The sequence below is a fragment of the Miniopterus natalensis genome, chromosome 21, assembly GCF_054644295.1.
Source record: "Miniopterus natalensis isolate mMinNat1 chromosome 21, mMinNat1.hap1, whole genome shotgun sequence".
Lineage (NCBI taxonomy): Eukaryota > Metazoa > Chordata > Mammalia > Chiroptera > Miniopteridae > Miniopterus > Miniopterus natalensis.
In genome coordinates this window covers 13,530,001-13,552,331 of record NC_142101.1, presented here as the reverse complement: position 1 = coordinate 13,552,331, position 22,331 = coordinate 13,530,001, and the positions used below count along the sequence as shown (strand labels likewise).

The 22,331-nt window shown below is 55.1% G+C and overlaps 1 protein-coding gene across 1 annotated transcript in view; it reads left to right on the top strand.

Annotated features, from left to right (window-relative positions):
- CAPN2 (calpain 2) overlaps positions 1-22,331 on the top strand; it is a 40,416-nt gene that overhangs the window by 3,350 nt on the left and 14,735 nt on the right. The window contains exons 2-8 of the mRNA XM_087828854.1: positions 1,487-1,556; positions 15,333-15,451; positions 16,501-16,634; positions 17,957-18,125; positions 19,179-19,262; positions 20,690-20,775; positions 21,564-21,638. Of these exons, the coding sequence (XP_087684980.1) occupies positions 1,487-1,556; positions 15,333-15,451; positions 16,501-16,634; positions 17,957-18,125; positions 19,179-19,262; positions 20,690-20,775; positions 21,564-21,638 (737 nt within the window). The remainder of the gene's footprint in view (positions 1-1,486; positions 1,557-15,332; positions 15,452-16,500; positions 16,635-17,956; positions 18,126-19,178; positions 19,263-20,689; positions 20,776-21,563; positions 21,639-22,331) is intronic.

Genomic DNA, 22,331 nt, shown 5'->3' with positions numbered 1-22,331 from the left:
TGTGGGCACGGTTCCGTTTTCTGACGTCTCTCCAAGCGCCACTCTGAACTTCGCCTTCCTTGGAGAGGCTGCCAGAGATGTAGGCAAGTTTCTGGAACAGTGGAAAAATCCCTCTGGCCTAAGATCCTGGTGCACTCGGGATTATCAGGACGATTGCTGGGCTCCCAGCACCAAGCCCAGTCCATTCCATCAGCTGAGTGTTTGGCTGGCAGGCCTGGGGCAAAGCTGGCCTCACTTCTTACTGTCCCTGTCATCTGCCCACCAGATGCCCCTGAGCAGGGAAGGGACAATGCAGGGACACGAGAGGACCATGCTCGGCTGTGCATTGTGGTTCCAGGATGGACAGGGGCCCAATCCGGGTCCCGCCCAGGAAACACTCTGCTTGACAGAAAGGGGCTCGCTGCGGGGTTGGGGTGGAGCTGCAGCCAGGTTGCCCAGGCCCAGAGGAGCCCAGATCGATGCCCTCACTTCCTCTGTGGCTTTGGGTGGGGCCCTGCAGAATCAGGAAGCGCACTCCGAGAGGGCCGCTTCATGAAGGGGCCGGGATTGTCCAAGGGTGGGTGGCTCTACCAGGCTACTTGTGGGACGATCCTGGGCTTCAGCACCCTTCGAGGTCTGTTGCTGATCAGTTAGAGGCAGCACAGGAGCGGAAAGAGCATATAACTTGCACCAGGAAGGTCACATCTATCCCAGTGCCATCTGTAACTTGTGACACGATGCTTTAGCTCCTTAGCCTGTGCCCTCACCTGTAACACGGGGACAGCACCCACCCTGTGTTCTGAGAGGGCCTCAGGAGACTCCGCACCACGCGCAGTGTTGACACAGCAGGTTCACAATACAGGGGTGCTCCGGTGCCACGGCCCCACGGGCGAATCCAGAAACCTAGACACGTTCCCCGGCCCTCCAGGCGTGTGCGAATGTAAGGAAGGCGAGATGCCCACCAGCACAACCAGACAGAGCACAACTACTAACTGAATTGCAGAGCAGAGTACAAATACTCGGGGACTCAGAATCGGAGGGAGGAGTGAGGGCTGGACTGTGGGGGAGGGCTTCATGGAGGAGGTGGCAGTGGGTCTTGAAATATGGTAAGATGTGGAAAAGGAGAGGAGGGTGGGAAAGGGAGGGATTCCATGCCAATGAGACGATGGACGTGCAGGGACAGAGGGGAGGGCTAGCGTGGGGGGCCGGGCAGCTCCAGTGTGTGGACAGGGTCCCCACCCTGCAGAGGAGGCCGGAGCCCATGATGATGTGGCCCCGGGAGGCAGCCTGAGGATGCAGGCTCTAGGCAGTTTGGTGCATTGGGCGACGACTCTCCTCAGCAGGATCAGAAGAGGACCTCAGGGTGGTCCAATTGTACCCGCAAACTTTCCCTAGAGGGGAGGGGACAGGGAGAAGGGGTGCGGTGCAGCTGCTGGGAACCGAGGCATCCTAGCTGCAAAAGCGCATGCCTGGTGGGTTGACAGCTCTCTGTGGGTCTCGTTCCCAGGAGATCTGCGATGATCCCCAGTTTATCATTGGAGGAGCCACCCGCACAGACATCTGCCAAGGAGCCCTGGGTAAGTGATGCCTCCAGAGCCCATCTCAGGGGCTTGTCTACAACGTGAGTAGAAGGGGTGAGGGCTGATCTAGAGCTTCTCTCCCGTCCCAAGCAGCTTGGCCATTTCCATTTCCAGAAGCTTCCTGGAATTTCTTGTGCCCAGAGGGCCTCGTGCACAATTGCACAGATGTGCACCGAGGCCTCCGGTGTCCCCTGCACTGGGCAGGTTGTCGAGGTTCCAGAGATGCTCCCACGAGAGGACAGAGGGGCTTCCGCACCACCCTGTGGTCTCTGCACCTGCCGGGGCCGGTCTTACCTGTGGCCCGTGAAACACTCAGGCTCTGGGCCAAGGGCCAGGAGGGAGGATGCCCCAGGCGAGTGACAGCACTGATGGGTTCGGGAGCAGGGGCTGGTGACTCAGTGCGAAGGAAAAGGAAACCCCGATGAGTGTGCGGTCTAGAGGAAGTGAACGTAGCGGGGTGTTCTCAGTATTTGCAAGACACATCGCCATGGTATCACAACAGTGCTGCAGCGCCGACTGTAGCAGACGCAGCTGGAGTGTTCGTTCAGGGGACATTCACTGGGGTGGCCCCATCAGCAGGCTCTGAGGCTGCGCTGGGGAGCCGAGCCCTGATTTCTAGCCGGATATAGAGCCTGCGGGGATTGGAGCCTGCGGCCTCCGTCTCTGGTATGAAGCTCCCCGGGCTCCTATGAACACGTCTCAGAGAACACCCTGGGACCATTATCTCAGATTCTCATAGAATCTGCCCTCAATTTTTTTGACCCGTTACAAATGCGCCCCGTTTGCTCTGATAAACTGAAACCTTGCTTCCTGCCATCAGCTTCCACTTACTCCTTAAGCTAGTCCATCGGTAACAGAATTGATCACCTTGAATGGTACCTCCTTTCCCGGCCCACCTAGAGGTTCTGATACCCAGAATAAACAGCTAGTATTTATTGCGTGTATACTATGTGCCAGACACTAAGCTCCAACAGCAGAATCTCCAAGGCAGTGTGATTCCAGTTGACCCTCGAACAACACAGGTTTGAACAGGGATGAATAAGTGGGTCCACTTATTCATAGATTTTTTTCAATACATGCAGTAGTATAAATGTATTTTCCTTTTGATTTTTAAAATATTTTCTCTAGCTTCCTTTATTACAAAAATGCAGTGTATAACACACATAACATACAAAATATGTGTTGATAGACTGTTTATGTTATCAGTAAGCCTTGTGGTCAACCACAGGCTATTAGTAGTTACCCTTTGGGGGGGGGAAATCAAAGTTATTTATACACAGATTTTCAACTATGCAGGTGTCAATGTCCCTAACCCCTGAGTTATTCAAAAGTCAACTGTATTCCCATTTTACAGGTGAGGACACTGAGGTCCTGGGAGTAACTCGTTTAAGGTCCTTGCACAGCTGAAGTGGGCTCGGGGGATACAATGCAGACAGTGTGACTCCAGGCCTGTGTGTTTAACCCCTGAGTCAGATTCCACAGAACGGGGCCTGGAAAACTTTCAACACCGGAGCCAAATCAGGGTAGCTGTGTGAGTCATCAGGGTGGGCACCCTGGGGCCCCATGGGAAATGCCTCTCAGGAGACCGTGACCCAGGGCTGGGCGTGACCCAGCTGTCTGAGCTCCATCTGAGCAGATTCCTGAGATGCCAGAACACATTTTCACTTGACAAAACACACACCTCCACTTCCCATCCTCTCAGCCCACAGGAGATGGAAGCTCGGGGTCCTTGGGCACCTAAGGTGGGTGCTCCTGGGAAGAGTCCACTTAACCATGGGATTTAGAGGTCAACGGGGCTGGGAGCTGATGTTGACCTTGGCCAGCCCTGGGGGCTTCACACCTGGGCTAGACTCCACCAGAGCTAAATTCCAGCCTGGGCTAAACATCTACTTCAAAGTCTAATGACCTCTGAAGGGCCAAGCTGCAAGTGACAAATGTAGGATTTAAGTCCTGTTTAAATACTGCCAGGCCACTGGGAAAGGAGACAAGCAGGGCCTGCATTCCTGGGTAAAACTCCCCATGAGAGGTACCAAATCAAATAGAAACCTGATTAAATCAAGTCTCCTTAAAGCTCCTTAGTAAGTGGTCTGTCATTCCCGAGGTCTTTTGTACCATTTGGCCACTGTTCTCTTGGTCTTTTCTTTTTTAAAAATCCTCACCCAAAGACATGTCTTTTTATTGATTTTTTGAGAGAGAAAGAGAGAGAAATATCGATTGGTTGCCTTCCATACGCGCCTGGACCCAGGATCAAACCCACAGCCTAGGTATGTGCCTTGACCAGGGATCGAACCCGCCACCTTTTGGTGTATGGGACACAGCTCCAAACCAACAGAGCCACCCGGCCGGGGCTTGGCCTTTTCTTTGAGAGGATCTGATCAGATTACAATCTGTGAAATGTGGTTGGCTGCACTCGCCCTGTTTCACCACCTGGGCACAGGGTTGTTACCAATGGGTGGTGACTGCCACCAAGTGCCAGCGGGCTCAGGAGCCTTGGCAACGATACCTGTCCACACGACCAGAGATGTGAGCTGAGGCCCTGTTCTTAGCTGGGAGACTGTGGGCGAGTCATCCCTTGGGCCCTCAGTCTCTTCTAAAAAACGGTGCACAAGGTGACCTCAAAGATGCCCTACGAGGTGGCATTGAGCTGTTCTAAAGTCACTCCTTGTGCCTGACACTGAGTGACACCTTGTGCTGGATGTCAGAGCACCTGAGTTTATTTTCGATCTCGCTGTAGGCTAATCACACACCTGTCACCTGCAGACCAGTGTGCAACTCGTAGCATTTTTCATGGCATTAGCTCGTGTAACCATCCCAACTCTGAAGTCAGTATATTCACCCCCATTATGCAGAGAAGCAGACTGAGGCAGTGGGGTGGGTGGGGTGCATGGAAGGCCACACAACTAAAAATTGCCAGGAGAAAGAACCTGATTTGATTTTAAATCTTCCCGAGTCCTTGTCATGACCCCGGACTCCCTCGAGTTGCTCTGATGTTCTGAGGAGGAAATGTGGGGGTGAAGTTCTCCAAGCGAAATTCATTTGCTTACCTACATGTTCTGCCCTGAGACTCAGTTTACCAGTGAGCCTGGGCGGGGGGCGCTGTCCTTGGGCTTGCACATTGCCAATGCCCTGCCAGCCTACCCAGCACTGCCCGGCGATGGTTAACCCCCGGCTCCCACCCTCTTTCCCAGAAGGCTCAAAGCCTCAGCAAATAATTGCAACCACGTTTGCAGAACTTCTCTGGCAATGAGCCGCCTCTCTGCAGGCCTGGGAGTCAGCGAAGAAACGAAACTGCCCTGTGAAGGAAGGGCCAGGAACCCAGCCGGCCCTGCGCTAAATACGGCTCTGTCATCGCTGGTGACAACCTGTTCTTACAGGTGATTGCCACTTGGAAGGCCCCCAGGGCCCACAAAATCCAAAAGTTCAGCTCCTCCTCCCTTCCCTTTTTTTTTTTTTAAATATGTTTTTATTGATTTTTTAGAAAGAGAGGAAGAGAGAGGGATAGAGAGAGAAACATCGATCGGTTGCCTCCTGCAGGCCCCCTTTGGGGATCGAGCCCGAAATCCAGGCATGTGTCCTGACCTGGAATCGAACCAGTGACCTCTTGGTTCATGGGGTGACGCTCAACCACTGAGCAACACCGGCCACGCCTCTTTTTGCTTTTCACTGGTCCCCTGCTGAGCTTTCTCCACTCCCCCACTTCCTCACGGCCCCACAGCTACCCTGGCCTCGTGCCCTCAAAGGCCCCTGGCTTCCTGGAGCAGGGCTGGTGGCTGCCAGCCTGTCAAAGCTGTTGAAACCGCACAGCCCCATGTTATTGTAACCTGGCAAATGTCTTTGAGGCCCCTCGGAGATGGATCACCCTGACTGTGCCCCCAAGAGTCACACGGTCCCCCAGAGCACCTACTGGAAGTGTTTGGCTCCAGGATGCCCCTCCCCACAGCCCAGCTCAGCAGAGGGCAGGGAGGGGGCAAGACGGATGGGAAAAGCCCACAGAAAGCAGGACCTAAGGAAGTTTCCCAATCCTGCCGCCTCCACCACATGCTCACCAGCCTGGGTGGCTTTGGGCAGGGTACCCAAGCTCTCTGGGCCTCAGTTTCCCCTTCTGTAAAATGGGAATAATGGTAATGCTCCCTTCCAGGCTGGGGTGAAAAGTGAGATTAATATAAGCAAACACGTTCAGCCAACTGTGGAGTCCTCAGCAAATTCAAGGGGCCTCGATGATTACAGAGCCCAGCCTCATGAACAGTCCCTTCACCAAATCATAGAAGAGAAAAAGCATGGGAGAGAAAGGAAAGGGGAGACGAGTGGGGTGGAAAGCTGGTCCTTGTCTCTAAAAGCTTATCATCTGACAACGGAAGGGCCAGGAAGGGGGGGCAGGCCTGGTGCCTGTATGTGGATAACACACAGAATTTTTAATTATAATTTTTTAAAAATCCTTTTATAATAGGTATCTTGTTGAAATTTTAATAGACTATTTTTAGAACAGTTTTATATATTGATTTATTTTTAAAGCAATTTCTTTTTTTAAAATATATCTTTATTTTTAAAATTTATTGACTTGAGAGAGAGAGAAACATTGATTTGCTGTTCCACTTATTGACGCATTCGTCGGTTGATTCTTGTATGTGTCCTGACCAGGGATCGAGCCCGAAACCTTGATGTACCGGGATGATGCTCTAACCAACTGAGCTACCCAGCCAGAAACAGTCTTAGATTTATAGAAAAATTGAGCCGATCGTCTAGATAATTCCAGCCAACCCACACTGTTCCCCTATTAATATCTTACACTAGGGTAGTGCATCTGTTACTTACATTAATGAACCAACATTAATACCTTGTCATTAACTAAAGCGCATAATCTGAGGGTGCATGTGCAAGATTATTCCAATTTCCTTAGTTTTTACCTAGTGTCCCTTTTCTGTTCCAAGATCCCATCCAAGATGCCACATGACGTCATGTCTCCTTGGGCTTCTCTGGGCTGGGACAGTTTCTGGACTCTCCTTGTCTTTGTTGACCTTGACACTGGTCGGGGATTTTGCAGGATGCCCCTCTAACGGAACTTACAGGGCCCTTATTAAAAAAATAGTGCATGTAGTTTAAACAAAAGATAAGAAAATAAGTGTTGGCTGGTGTGATAAAGTAAATATATTTTTTTTTCTCTTAAAAGCAGTCGCCTCACCACGGGCCCCAACCCCCCCCCTGCACTCCTCCCCCTCCCCTGCAGCTGTGGCCCCTCCCAACCTGGAGTGATTCTGGGCGCCCATGAGTCATCATTTCCTCTGGCTTCTCCTCTGGTTATGAAAGTCCTTTCACAGATTTTCTCCCCTGCGGCTGCTGCCCTGCTCCCTTTCTGCTGCACCTAGGACTGTCTCATAAATAGAGCCGGGATGAGTCGCTAACCCTAGTATTTTACCCCAGGCCACTGTCCTGCCCTGGCTGCCCCAGCCTTGGCCACCACACAGCAGGGATCCAGCCTCATCTGAGGCCTAAAAGGCATGTCCCTGACCTCCCCTCCCCGAAGAGAAGGAGCCATGGCATCCTCCCAAATGGGTTGTCGGGAGGTGGGGGGTTACGTACAGGTTCCACCTGTCCCCCATGCGCCTTTGGATCCCGGTGTGACTGTGGCTTGCTCGGGTGATCCCTGAGCCAGGAGCCAGGAGCCAGGCCACGGCCCTGATGGCCTCAGTCCCGTGTCTCTGAGCTGAGAGGGTTGGGCCAGACTTCCCCGAGGCCTCCCTACTTCTGCCGTCCTAGGAGTCCAACATCCGCTCCCTCCCCGCCAGCAGCCCCCTGCCCCTGCGCCCCCCCACACTGGCTTCAGCTCACGTTTGTGAGCCTCAAGGGCTAAGGAACCTCGCTCCGATCATCCCTCACTGTCCTTATGTTGGGCGCATCCTCAGCGTGGTTGCCTGCATTTTGCTACCCCAGCCACAGTGAGACTTTTGGAAAATCGATGTTCTCCAGATGGTCTCTGCGGGAGGGGAGAAAGGAGGGTTGGAGGAGGGGGAGGAATGTCACGAAGGAGTCGTGGCCAGGGCCAGGGCCAGGGCCAGGGCAGAGGTCCCCCCTCTCCTCCTGGGGGGTCTGTGAGGCCCGGGTTGGGGGAGGAAGGGCGTGGACTTGAGGGTGGATTTCACTGCGCCTGGCAGGAAGGGCCCCGTCCGCCTGAGTCCAAGCAGATCAAAGCTCTGGCAGGGACTCTGGGGACCTTGGCTGCAGGGAACGGGCACAAAGCGGCAGCCTGCGCTGTGTGGCTTCCTCGTGGTCCAGGGCCCCGCTGAGGACCCCTGCCTGGTGCGACACCCTTCTGAGAGGCCAGAAGTAGCCATCCAAGTTCAGGGTGTGTGAGTGTGAGCCTTAGGCCTCAGCATCCTTTCCCCCCTCCCCCCCCTTCCCTTCTGGACTTGACTCTTGTCCAGCAGGAGCAGCAGGGGCCCGGGAACGGAAAGGGGACACGTGGTTTGGATCTAGTTCTGCGTGCAATTCACAGAAGGGCCCAAGGAATCCTTGGGATGTGATTGGAGTGGGGCACCTCCCCCCACAGCTGCTGATAGAAACGGGTCATGTTTGTGAGTGGGCAGGACTGTATGTGGGGGAATTCCCGTTTGGGGTGCCCTTTCCTGGGACGGCCCCTGGGACTCATCAGCCATCGGCACAGAGGCCTGGGCTCCAGGCAGGGTGTGTGCTTCCTCTAGAGAGGCCCCTCCCCGGGGTGGCCCTCAATTGGCTCTTCAGGGCTCTGTCCCCTCCCTTCCAGAGCCAAGCCTAGGGTGACCCAGGCGGGCTCCCTCCCGGGGAGATAGGTCGTCCTGTAGGCAGAGCGTCACGTCTGCAGGGGACTATCAGATACCAGTGTCTCGAAAGCGTCCAATTTAGCCAGAGGCGGCATCGATATTTTGGTCTGGTTGTCATTTATTTATCTAGCTGTTCCCATGGCAGTCGAAGGAATGAGGCCCTAAAGGAATAAGACAGGGACAAGCAAGATTGGGGACAGAGCAGGGCCCAGGAATTCTTCCTTTCCGGGGTGTCCCAGGTGCTGTGGGCCGAGCAGCGGCGCTCATTCCTGGCCTCTGCCCACTAGACACACCAGTGCCACCCCTCTCCAGGCATGACCGTCAAAGAGGTCTCAAGAGTCAACAATACAGACTTTAAATAAATTAGAAAAGAGACCTCCGACATTGCCCCAAGCCCCCTGAGTGGGGGTGGGAGTGGCAGAAATGCCCCCCATGGAAAACCACCGATGGGCTGGGGGAGTGAAAAGCAGGTATGGAGACATTAAGTACCGGGGGGCGGGGGGGGACACTGAGGACCGTGCCCCTGTTGGGATCTGGTGGGGGGACAGCGCAGTGAGGAGGACCCCGTGTGGCAGCCGGATGGTCACTGGTAGAGCTGCTGCTGGAGCCAACTTCACACCCTCCCAGTGGGGTCCCCGCCCCCAGCGCAGTTGGGAGCAAACGCTAGAAGAGGAGGGACAGCGTTGGCCTCCGGGCGTCAGGCCGTGGCTGGGACGGCTGCCCCGGGGGAGGGCAGCTGGGCCTCCCACATCGGAGTTGCTGCAGCCAAGGAGGGGACGGGCCCTCCCTGCTTCTGGGACAGAGGATGTGCCCCTGGCAGGCCTGCCTGTCTCATCAGCTTCCCAGACTGGGCATGGGGAGCGCACCTCGGGTCACAGGGTGCCCCAGGGACCACAGAGTGGCTGGCACCTCCCAGAGGGGCAGGTGCAGCTTGTCCTGGACCAGACACAGATTTCAGGAAGGTCCCTGCCTCCTTACACCTGGACCTAGTGTGTGACAATCCACCCCCGAATCAGTGGCTTGAGGCCACAGTAACCCTTTTCTCGTTTGCTCTCACGGCCTGAAGGGTGGCTGGGCTCAGCTGGGTGACCCTCAGGGTCTCTCACAAAATCAGACGGGGCATGTGCACACACACACACACACACGTGTTTTACTTCGAGGAGCACTCGCTCTACTGTGACACGGTCCCTGTCCTCACAGAACCTGGACTGTCAACAGTCCACTGATTGTGACAAATCTATAGCAGGTCAAGGGGGGACTCAAGGAAGCCCAGCGTCTGCTTTTCTTTCCTGTTTGCGGAGGAAAGACGGGGACAGTGGTGGGAAAGTAGGAGAAAGCAAACAACAAATATTATGCTCTCCTCTTAAAAACTTCCAACAGCCGAAAATGTCAGTAACCCGGCCACACCCGCTCCCCGCCGTGGGCCCCAGGTGACCGAGGCCTGTGCACAGAGCTGACCTCAGGACCCGGCACCAAGGCTCAGGGTGCACTGCTCTGGAAATTTACTGCCAGGGCTCTGCATGAATTTATTTTTCAGAGGATGGCTGTGGGGCTTAAAAGAGCCTTTCAGAGGTCTGCTTGGGCCCTGTGTCCTCAGAGGGAGACTGGGCGGGCCCCTGAGGGCAGCCGGGGAGGGAGGGCTCTGTGAGCCTGGTGTGCTCACTGGGGAGCCAGGGGCTGGGTGGGGAGCCTGGGGGTGGCTGCAGACAGCTGAACCTTCTATTCCGGGGGTCCAGTTTCCCTGAGTCCGGAAGGGTGAGGCAGCTGTGCTTTGAGACCCCCCAAATCCAATTTGAATCTTCTCCAAGGCAAGTTAGAAGAGGAGGGGGAGGTTTGGATTTGGAGGGGAGCCCTGGGGGCCCCTGAGCAAAAGTTGCTTAAGTGACATCAGCAGGTGGCCGAGGGTGGGCCAGAGCGAATGTCACTAACTAGCTATTGAGCAAAGGAACAAATTAATACATAAATACTCTCTGCCATAGGCACCAAAATGGTCAGATTCCGCGCAAAAGGCCACTCTTCTAAATGATGCCCATGTTTTCTCCCGTTTCATTCTCAGCTCTGTAATGCACTGTTCTGTTATCAATCCCATTTTATATATGAGGAAACCGAGGCACAGCGAGGGGAGTTTGCCCCAGGATAGAGTCAGGATTTGAACTTGGGTTCTGGCTCCAGTGTTTCTTAACCTTTTGGGGTGGGAGAGAACCTGATTCCTCCCTGGAAAGATTCATATATTCATATTCATGCAAAATATGCACAAAATGTTTGGGGTTCCATACCTCTGAGGCCCACCCATGGGCCCCTAGTTTCCCTCTCTCCTCTGATCCTAACAACCTTCTGAAGATATGTGAGTTGTTCCCCTTGCACAGCTGGGAAAACAGGGGTCAGAGAAATTAAGACGTGTACCCAAGTTCACACGGTCGGAAGTGGTAGCGCAGGATTCAAACCCAGGTCTTCTATCAGCAAATCCCGTGCTAATCCCCACCCACCTCTGGCCTGGCCTCCTAGGATCCATCCAGGTCTTTCCACTCCCCTCCCTTCTGGTTTGGGGATGTCCCAAAGGCCCAGTGCGGCAACCAGGTGCCCATGGAGCCATCCGCCCTGTGCCCAGTAGCTGGGTAAAGGCCACTCTACCCTGTGACCGGCCTTGGTGAGTGAGCACATCAGCCCCAGTCTGACTCGGGACCCTTCAGCACCCAGGCTGGCCAGCACCCTGCCAGAGATGTTCTCAGTCCACCAGGCTGGCACTCCTGGTGGGCAGGGACCCTGGGAGGGCTCCTGGGGCACAGAATGCCAGGCACATGGCCCCGGGGGAGCAGGATGTGCAGGAAGGGTGGTCCCTAGGGGCTGAGCTGGAGGAACAAACCCAGCCAAAGGGGACCGAGAGGGCAGCCAAGAGCCCAGAATCCGGGTGAGGAACCCCAAGAGGGTGGGGTTGCCGGCCTGGTTGCTGCCAGCTCCTCCGGGTGCCCAGAGGCAAAGGGTGTGGGCAGGTGAGACAATGGCACCGAAGCAGGATGTGGAACCAGCAAGGGCAGTTCCATGAGGGAACAGAGCCTGGAGTGTCTATAGGGCAGATGACAGGACACAGACTGGCTGGGGCAGGTGAGGATCATCCAGGTGACTCTGCGGGGACCACACCCAGCTCCGGGCTCAGGCCCAAGGCCGGAGAGTGCTCACCCCCAGGGCCTCTCCAGGGATCACACGTTTTGATCTGAAAGGTGAAAAATGGTATTTCAGTGCAGTTTTTAAAAAAATAAATGTTTATTTTTGTAGAGAGAGAGAGGAACATCGATTTGTTGCTCCACTTACTGATGCATCCATTGGCTGATTCTTGTATGTGCCCTGACCAGGGATTGAACCCGCAACCTTGGTGTATCGGGATGAAGCTCTAACCAACCGAGCTACCGGGCCAGGGCTTCCCAATGCAGTTTTTCTTTATATTTATTTTATGATGAGTGAGGCTGAGCCCCCTTAAAATGTGAGACATTAACTTTTCCTTTTTCCATGAACTCTGCTTCTGTCTTTGCCCATTTTTCTACTGAGCTCCCATTTCTTTCTGTTTCTGTACCAGAAAGGTTTATATAAAACCTTTAGCCTGGGATCTGAGTAACAGATAATTTTCTGTTATTTTCTTAGCTTGACTTCTGATTGTGATTTTTTTTTTACCATGTCATTATTTTTTTTTACTTTAACATAGTTAAATTTATCATTGAAGAATTTTATGGTTTCCAGGTTACATTTTGGTAGCTGAGCCCCACTCTGAGATGATAATAGAATTCTCTAGTGGTCTCTTCTATAATATTTATGGATTTATATAAATAATTACATTTATAATGTTATAGCATAAATATATGAACATATAAGTCAAAATATACGATATCGATACATAAGCAAATAAATATGCAAATAACACAAATGTCTAGATTTATCCTTATATGTGAATATAATAAAATATATATTTAAGATAGGTAATGTTAAATGTTTACATATAAATATCATCCCATTTTGACTTTAGCCTGTGACAAGATGAGCTATAACTTGACTTTTTTTCTAGGTGGCTGCTCGGCTGGTCCAATTCCGTTTGTGAATAATTTATGTTCACTAATTCCTGTGTTTGGAACTGTCTCTGGACCTCTCTTCGGTGCCATTTATCTATGTGTCTCCTTATGCCCAAGTTCTATGCTGTTTTAATCCCTATGGCTCTACACATTTTTAATATGAGAGAGGCAGACTTCCTCGCCTTTGAGATTTTTTTCTGCCTGTGCTTTATGTTTTGTTTTCTTCTATTTATAAACTTTAGAGTCAGCTAAGTTCCAATTTTTAAAAAAAAATCCTCTTGCTATTGTTATTGGGATTGCATTAAATTTAGAAACTAACTTAAGAGGAAGTGGCGTTTCTCTAACGGTGACTCTTCCTAGCCGAGGAGATGGGCCACTTTTTAAACGGGGTAAATGATTGCCCAGCCTCTCCAGGCAGCACGGTGCCCTTGGAGTCAGTTTATAAAGGTGACTGGCTGATGGACAGACCGCACTGGTCGAGAGTCTTGAATGCTGCTGAAAAGAGCTTGTGTGGGAAGCCTCCTGTAGTCAGATGGAGACACATAACCTTGTCCCTCCCAGGAGAGGACCCTGATCTGTGAATCAGAGGCAGCTGCCAGGATTCTAGAACTGGCTGTGGGTCGTGTGCAGGTGCCACCTAGAAGGAGCAGTGTCCTGCAGTCGAGGGACACAGCTCGAGCTGAGCTCAAAGGAGCCAGGCGACGCTTGTCCTAACCTCGCTCCCCTCCCTTCCTCTGATCTCCAGGGCTCCCCACGGGCCAAACCCCACTAGCAGCCAGAGGCCCCGGGAGCCCGCAATTTCACCCACTTGAGCTCAGCTCTGGGGCAGAGAACAGGGTGCAGCCTGGACGTGGAGAGGCGACCAGAAGGCCTTGGGTGCTCACCTCCAGCAAAAGAGCAAGAGGAAAAAAAATATGTGTTCAAGTCCAGAGTCTATTATAGATGTAAAATTTAAAAATCTATACACGCATCCATGCGGCAACGACCCAGGAGAGGCCCTGGTCACTGGAAGGCAGGTTCCGGGGCTATCCTGGGGCCCAAACCCGTTATTTAGAACCACGAGCGGTTCGTAGCATCCGTTGTCGGCCCTGCCCTCGCCCGCCCGCATGTAGCCAGACCGGGATGTGACTGACCCAAGCAGGCTGGGCTGGGAGGGGACTCGAGTGACCTCTCCAGCCAGGTCACCCCTATGGGGGCGACTCTCCACCACCGTCCAGGGGAGAAGGGTTGTTGGGGAGGGTAGACTCGGATCGTGATGGGGAGAACTGAGGATCAGAACCCTCGGCCCGGAAGGGTGGGACTGAAGGAGGCTACGGCTGGGGAGGTTGCGTAACAGGTTCCCAGGCGGGGAGAGAGCCCTCAGGCAGGTTTGGCCTTAGAACATTGTGCCACCCAGACGCTGAAATGTAATCGAGTCACCTCTCAAGGACAAAAGTCCCCAAGACAGGGTCCTGTGTAGGTGAATTAGAAATTGAGGCCATTTAGGTTAGACATTAAAAAGCACACACTTTGCTCAGGCAGACCTGCCATTAACAGGGACCTTTGGGTGAGCCACCCAGGCTCCTTACACCTACGATTCCTCAACTAGGACAGGGGGTGATAATACCTACCTACCTCGGATTGTTCAGTGACAATGAAACGAGATAACACGATGCTTCGTGAAGGGCCTGGCACGTAGTGCTATTATAGTCTGTGTTCAGGTCTTGGTACTGTGTCACAGAGCTCCCCAACTCAGTTAAAAATATTTTGCTGCTTGGGGGTGAGAGAGAGAGGTAAGATAGGAGTATAAAATGGGATTTCAAATGCTTCCACCCTGTTAGAAATCTAGACATTCTCCTAGCGACCTCCGAGTCTCCCTCAAGCCCAGGGTTCCGAGAGCTCATTTGACTCTTGACTGCAACGTGCATCTAACTCTGGTCTCTTGCCCTTGCTGCGCCCATCATTTCTGAATGTTAACACAACAATCTGGTTCAAGAGCTACTGGGACCCTAAGTATAACCAACCAGAATGCGAAGAACCCGGTGAACTCGAGTAACATTTTTAATTAGACTTGGCGACCAGTAAAAATAAATGCAACCGTGAGAATTCAGGTCACCAAAGGCGATTTCCCATAATTGTCATGGAAAGAGGACATTCCTTAAGAGTGGCTTAAACTTCCTTCCTCATCGGCTTCCCAGGCCCCCCGCAGTAGGGCTGGTGAACTTGACACCTCCCTGCAAAGCACCCTGAGCTGTTGCTGGCACCCGCTGGCGAGATGGCCGTGGTGCTGAGCGCCGGTCACGGCACCAGCTGGACACCAGTGCTTTACACACGTGCTCTTGTTGCGTCTCGGTCACCCAGCTGTCCCAGAGGAGGGCACCGAGGCTCCAAGGGGCCAGGCTGCACACATGGTGCACACACCCCGGAGTGATCTGTGCTCCTGTCCCCTCGCCCCTCCTCGGGGTCAGAGCCCCACCTCTGGGCCTTCAGACCCCTGCCTCTTGCCTTTGAATCTCTGGGTGGGGATGCCTGCTGGTCTCTCCTCTCTGGCCTCTGCACCCTGCACCCTGTGCTCTCAGGAGCCTCTGCAGCCCAGCGGGTCCCCCCCCCCCCCAGATGCTCCCTGCGGGCGTCTCTGGTGCCCCAGGACAGGCTGTGGGGACACAGTCCAGCGATCACACAGCTCTGGGTCTCATAGAGTGAATTCTCTCATCGCCACCCAACTATTATCACAACAAGAGCATTTCTCCCTCGGCAGAAATGTGTCCAAGCCTCACCCCAGCCCCCTACCTACCCTGCCCGGCATGGAAGGATCGTGTGAAATAGGCCTGTCACTCAGCCATGCTCGGCCTAGGCTTCGGCCAGCAGAGGCGGGACAAGATGTTTAACATCCCCCAGCCCCGAGACCCCTCTGACGAAAGCTTCCTGTGCTGTGTTCACAGGTGACTGCTGGCTGTTGGCAGCCATCGCCTCCCTCACCCTGAATGAAGAAATCCTGGCTCGAGTTGTCCCCTTTGACCAGAGCTTCCAGGAAAACTATGCAGGGATCTTCCACTTCCAGGTAACTAGTGGTCGGCCCAAGCTGCTCCTCCACAGGTCCAGGGGCCTAGGAGCAGGTTCTGGGGCCTAGGAACATGCCCTGGGGTAGGAACATGCCCTGGGGGCTAGGAGCAGGTCCTGGGGGCTAAGAGCAGGTCCTGGGGGCTAGGAACAGGTCCTGGGGGTTAGGAACATGCCCTGGGGTAGGAACATGCCCTGGGGGCTAGGAGCAGGTCCTGGGGGCTAAGAGCAGGTCCTGGGGGCTAGGAACAGGTCCTGGGGGTTAGGAACATGCCCTGGGGTAGGAACATGCCCTGGGGGTTAGGAGCAGGTCCTGAGGGCTAGAGACAAGTCCTAGAAGCTAAAAGCAGGCCCTGGGGCCTAGAAACATCATAGTTCCCAGCTAAGAGAAGGTCTGGGGACTAGGAGCAGGTCCTGGAAGCTAGGAGCAGGTCCCTGGCTTGGCCTAGCCCATCAGTCCCCAGTGTTTGCTGACTCCTACGAGCAATGCTGTTCTACAAAGGACACAGAAACTGCAGAAAGCTCCCTGCCTGCCCTGACTCAGGACCCTGTGAGGATGGCAAGGGGGGGAGGCTTTTGGGACAGGATAGGAGGGAGGCAGAACAGGTGCTTAGAGGTAATTCTGAGGTTTCAAAGAAAGTTTATTATCTGAGGTCTGAGACCAAATGTTAAGGGACTGCTCACTGTCCCTCTCTCATGCTGGTAAATGAGGAATATTTTTAAAAGCTGAAGGCCCCGGGCAGAATGCTGGAGCCGTGGGTGTGGGTTTGGAGGGAGGGACCAGTGCCACTGTCCTCGGTTTCTCAGCGGGGACTTGCCCAGGGGGGAGGTTTCAAAGAAGGGTCTCCTCCCAGATGGGCTCAGGAAAGCCACACAAGCAGTTCATGCTCAGCTGACCCCGGGTGCCCCCTCTCCCACCCCAGATGGTTTTGCAGGGGAAAATGGGGCAAGGGGGGGCCAGATGCAGCTAAGGCTCAGGGTCCCCACACTGCCACCCGCTGCTCCTCCAGCCCACCCCACGCCACCCCCTTCCCTCCCCCTGCCCCCCAGTTCTGGCAGTACGGCGAGTGGGTGGAGGTCGTGGTGGACGACAGGCTGCCCACCAAGGACGGGGAGCTGCTGTTTGTGCACTCGGCCGAGGGCGGCGAGTTCTGGAGCGCGCTGCTGGAGAAGGCCTACGCCAAGTAAGTGACAGTGCCCTTCCCTGTGGCAGCCGCCCCCAGCTGCCCTGGATTCTGGAAACAGCAGGAACGGTTCCAAGGCGACTTAGAGTAAAAGAAAGACCTGTTCTGTAGAATGGCTATTTCGGCCTGGTCCGGGCTCTAAATTCAAGGAGACAATGCACGCAGGGAACTGGACGTTCATTAGGCAATGGACAGATGACCACTGTTGCCATTTTAACCAAATGCCCAGGAACAAAGGATGGGACTGCGAGTGCCGGCCTTGAGAGGGACCTTCTCCCGCCCTGGCAGGTTCATGTTACATTTTTGTCAGCTAAACGCAGCAAAGAGTTTTTGCCAGTGGGCCAGACCATCCATTGCAGAGGTATGAAAATGATGGAAATCTGCCCAGGAAAAAATGGTGTCTCTGATTAGAAATGGTTTCCCATACTCCTCCCAGCTGTGTCCCACCCTCGTGGCCCTGAGTCAACACTGCCCATTGTCAACAGGAGGCCCCGCTCCAGAATGGCCATGTCCAGGCCATGCTGCTGGGCTCTCAGTCCATCAAAGTGACCAGCTCTAAGGCATTTCAGTTCTTCCTGCCCTGCCAGGGAGGAGGGCCAGGACGCACCCCCCCCCCCCGGGCCCGTGAGAGTCTGGCCCCGGGAGCCACCTCTAAGTCATATGCTCAGAAGCAGAGTCAGCAAAGCCCCAGGACTCCCAAGGCCCCCAAACACTGCCTGCTGCTCCAGGAAAGTGCCTTCATTATTGAATTAGTGTCTTTTTTAAAGCTATAAATGCCAAATAGCTAACTGGCAGACCTCCCCTTTCCTGTCTTGAAGTAGGAAGGATCAATGTGGGAGGTTGGACCAGATCATCCCCTAGGGCCTCCAACTCTCAGCTTCTATGCGATTTTCAAAAAAACCTTTCAGAGTACCAGGGAAATGGTAGCTGTGGAGATAACTTGCCCTCGTGGGCGCCCTGAGTTGGAGACCAAGGCGAGGGGAATCTGAGCAGAGGGTCCCTGGAGCGTCCAACAAAGGAGACATCAAGAAGGGGACACAAGCCAGCCGGTGTGGCTCAGTGGTTGAGCGTCGACCTAGGATCCAGGAGATTGCAGTTGGATTCCCCATCAGGGCACATGCCCGGGTTGCGGGCTCAATCCCCCGCATGGGGCGTGCAGGAGGCAGCCGATCAATGACTTTCTCATCACTGATGTTTCTCTCTCTCTCTCCCTTCCTCTCTCTGAAATCAAAAATATGTATATATTAAAGAAAAGAGAGAGAAGGGGACCCGTTGAGAGGCCACGGTGGCAGGTGGCAGTAGCTTCTCTTCCCCTCCTGTAGGATCAACGGGTGCTACGAAGCGCTCTCGGGGGGAGCCACCACCGAGGGCTTTGAGGACTTCACGGGAGGCATCGCTGAGTGGTACGAGCTGAAGAAGGCCCCTGCCAACCTGTTCAAGATCATCCAGAAGGCTCTGCAGAAGGGCTCCCTCCTGGGCTGCTCCATCGATGTAAGTGCTGGCCCCCTCCCGACCCCACCTCGGGTCTGCTCCAGCTGGGTGAGCCCCCAGCAGTGCCCAGGAAACCCACTGCCCCACTTACAACATTAGCCCATCCCTGTGCACCTTAGTGAGCGTCACCTGGATCCCCGGGGTTGCTAGGCAACAGCCAGGCGGTCTGGGGTACAACCGAAGGGGTAATGGTACCTCCAGCCCTTCCCTCTCTGGCCCACTTTCCACCCTCAGCCTCCTGTGAACCATCACCCTAGACCACAGGTTCCCTTTGAGCCCCCTGCCCTCCGCTGGTCCCAAGGGAAGGACCCCCCTCCCCATCTGCAGGGCCTGCGCCTGGAGCCCAGCTCCTTCCCCTCACTGTCGCAGGGCACTAACCAGAAGGCACTGTACAGGAACTGTGTCCTCATACTGGCCTCGCTGGCAAACCTCACCAGGGGAAGGGAGTGGGGCGATGTCTGTCCTCAAGGAGCCTCCAGGCAAAGGCTGTGCCCACGCCCAAGCCCTGCCCTATCTAGGACCTGGTCCCCGTGGGACAGCAAAAAGAAGCCCTGGCTCTTGGGGGCCCAGAAATCCCTCCAACCCCAGACAGGGACTCTCAAACTCTTTCTGAAGGCCCTGTTGAGGCAAAAGGCCCTTTCTACCCACAGCCCATCTTCCCATTTACCAAGACACCCCGTGCTGGGCCACCTGGTGCTGTCTGGTGTCTGTCCTGAGCCCAAGCGCTCCCCGGTCCTCTCTCCATGGTGTGTCCTAGCCGGACCCTCCTCAGCCTGCAGAAACCTCGAATGCGCCAAGCACGCCCCCGTGCAGGCGCTCTCTCCCCTGGGGGTTGTTCGTTCAGCCTCTGCTCCTGTTGTCAAAGGCAGGCCAGCGTCTCAAAGCGGTAGCGGGAGGTGCTGGGGTGCTGGAAAGCACAGCTCTGTGGCCTCCCCAAGGCCACACCCAGGGCCACGCCCCTGCACTTGTGCGCCCCGAGTTAGAGCGGCCAAGGTGAGGGATGGGGGGCAGGCAGGGTGCCCCAGCTCGGGCTGATTCCTCCCGTGTTTCCAGATCACCAGCATCGCGGACTCGGAGGCCGTCACGATGCAGAAGCTGGTGAAGGGACACGCATACTCTGTCACCGGAGCCGAGGAGGTGGGCCCCGCAGGGATTTTTCACCGTGTCTGTCTGTCTCTCTCTCTCTCTCTCTCTCTCTCTCTCTCTCTCTCTCTCTCTTTCTCTCTCCCTCCCTCCCTCCCCCTGACTCGTTGGCCAAAGCTTATTTTTGCTTGTGACGGCCCAGGGCGGGGCCCCGTGTCCGCACAGCCGTTTCCGAACAGGCCTCGCATTCCTGAAGCTCAGACAGGACTGGGGCGGCCCTTTCCGGTCCCTCCCGGTCCCTCCCGGTCCCTCCCGCCGCCACGGGGCTCGGGGCTCGCTGCCCTCTGCCGGCCGCCCGCTCCCAGCCAGGCGCTCCGGTGCTACTTGCTTCTAGAACTGGCTCACTCTTCTGGACCAGCTAACAGGAAAGAAAGGCCACTTTACATCTGCGTAGCGTTTTCTACCCTCTAAAGTGCTTTCACATTTGATCTCCAAAAGCATTAGTGCCCACATTAGCGTTCAAGGCTGACACCGCCTCTCGCCAGCTGTGTGGTCCGGGCAAGTTACTTACACTCTGACCCTTAGTTTCTTCGTCTTTATATTAGAAATAATAATATCCATCGTAAGGCGGTGGTGATTCGGTCGCGTTAATATAGGTAAAGTGCTCAGACTGTGCCTGAAACATTGTGTCTAAGTAGTAGCTGCACTCGCTACTGTTATTATTATAATAAATATTATTAAGCAGCCCAAGTTCACTGTTAATCACCAAACCCAGACTAGAAGGTCTTCTAAAATGCCCAGAGGTTTTCTTTTTACCTTGAATTTTTGTTTTCGTCTCCCCCCTGCCCCCACACATATCTTTTTATTTTGAAAAATTTCAGGTCTATAGAAAAGTGGAAAGAATAGTAAACATACAAAGGTGGTTTCCCTAGATCCAACCGTTGTTAACATTCCGCCACGTCGGTTTGGTCTCTTTTTGCGCGGGTGCTTTTTCCCGAGCCATGTGAACATGACTTGATGTTACGACACTCCGGTTCTCTTACAAATCCCGGTGCTCGTGTCAGGCCCGAGCAGATAAACACTAACTCAATGACATCATCTAATATATACTCCATATTTATATTTTCCCCCCAAATATCCTTTATAGAGTCCCCCAACCCAGGATTCAATCAAGAGTCATGCTTATCTCCAGCTTCCCTGAGCTCCTGTGACAAACGGACATCCTATTGCCGTCGGTTAACCTGAGGTTCAGGGTCTAGAATAAGCGCGTTTGTGCCCCAGGCTCACCACAGAGGTTGAAAAGCCCAGGTCCTCCGACGGCTGGGTCCCAGGAGCCGTCAAAGCTGGGGCTCTGCCTACTTGTGACTCCCCTCCCCACTCTTATAACATGGACTCAACTCCCTTGGCTGGTGGAAAAGGCGGCTTTGGGTCCGAGAACCTCCAGGCCTGGCTTGAACTCAGTCAACCCTCCCCGCCTGCAGGTGGAGAGCAGAGGAAGCCTGCAGAAGCTGATCCGCATCCGGAATCCCTGGGGAGAGGTGGAGTGGACCGGGAAGTGGAATGACAAGTGAGGAGCTCGTTGGGGCCCGGGGTTGGGAGGGGCGCGTCCTGCTGGAACAGGCTCTGGGGAAGGGAGGGGAAGGCTCGGTGCACTGTGCTGAGGAATGGGCCCGGAGCACACGGGCCTCACCGAGGGGGACCCACGGGCAGGTGGGCCCCCTAAGACTTAACCAGCACATTCCAGCCATCGGGTGCCTTTTTATAAGGCCCAGGGCTCCGGTGATGCTCATTCCTTTCATCTTTCCCTCGCTCACATTCGAGGGGGGGAGCACACCTTACTTCCACCAAGCACTTGTTCTGTTCCAAAGGTGTAGACTTGTGCCTAAGACCAGAGGGAAGTCCTGCTGGTGATTTCCGGGGCTTCCTGGTGGGCCTGGGGTAAAATCTCCCTCGAGCCCCTCTGGCGATCTTACCCTTTCTCTGGCACCGCCGGGCACCTGCAGCTCTAGCTGTTTCTCTCTGGCCTGCTCCCAGCCAGGGCCTCCTGACCAGCAGCAGAGGCCAACGTGGCCCCTTAAAACTGCTGCCAGCCGTTCTCGGTCTGGGCAGTGGTCTCCATCTCTCTCTGATGGGCCGTGTTCGTTTTCTGGACTCTTCCCCGCAACCGTCTTCCCGAATGACGCACCCTCTCACCTCGACCCCCCGCACCTCTCGGCCACTGCGCCTCTTCCCTCCCTGGCTGGGGTCTGGGCCCTCAGAGGTGGGACAGCGTGTCCCCGGCCCTCGGTTTTGGGGAGAAGTCGTCGATCACCCCACATTAGCTTCTGACGCGTCTCCCACGGCTTGGTTTCCCAGCTGCCCGAACTGGAACACCGTCGACCCAGAGGTGAGGGAGAGGCTCACCAGGCAGCACGAGGACGGAGAGTTCTGGTACGACCGCTGGAGGCCGCGGGGAGGGGTCTGCCCCGATCTGACTAGGACGCGAGTGAGACGGGTGGCGAGGGCCCCGATCTTACTAGGACGCGAGTGAGACGGGTGGCGAGGGCCCCGATCTGACTAGGACGCGAGTGAGATTGGGGTGGCGAGGGCCCCGATCTTACTAGGACGCGAGTGAGACGGGTGGCGAGGGCCCCGATCTTACTAGGACGCGAGTGAGATTGGGGTGGCGAGGGCCCCGATCTTACTAGGACGCGAGTGAGACGGGTGGCGAGGGCCCCGACCTTACTAGGACGCGAGTGAGACGGGTGGCGAGGGCCCCGATCTTACTAGGACGCGAGTGAGACGGGTGGCGAGGGCCCCGATCTTACTAGGAAGCGAGTGAGACGGGTGTCGAGGGCCCCGATCTTACTAGGACGCGAGTGAGACGGGTGGCGAGGGCCCCGATCTTACTAGGACGCGAGGGAGACGGGTGGCGAGGGCCCCGATCTGACTAGGACGCGAGTGAGACGGGTGGCGAGGGCCCCGATCTGACTAGGACGCGAGTGAGACGGGTGGCGAGGGCCCCGATCTTTACTAGGACGCGAGTGAGACGGGTGGCGAGGGCCCCGATCTTACTAGGACGCGAGTGAGACTGGGGTGGCGAGGGCCCCGATCTTACTAGGACGCGAGTGAGACGGGTGGCGA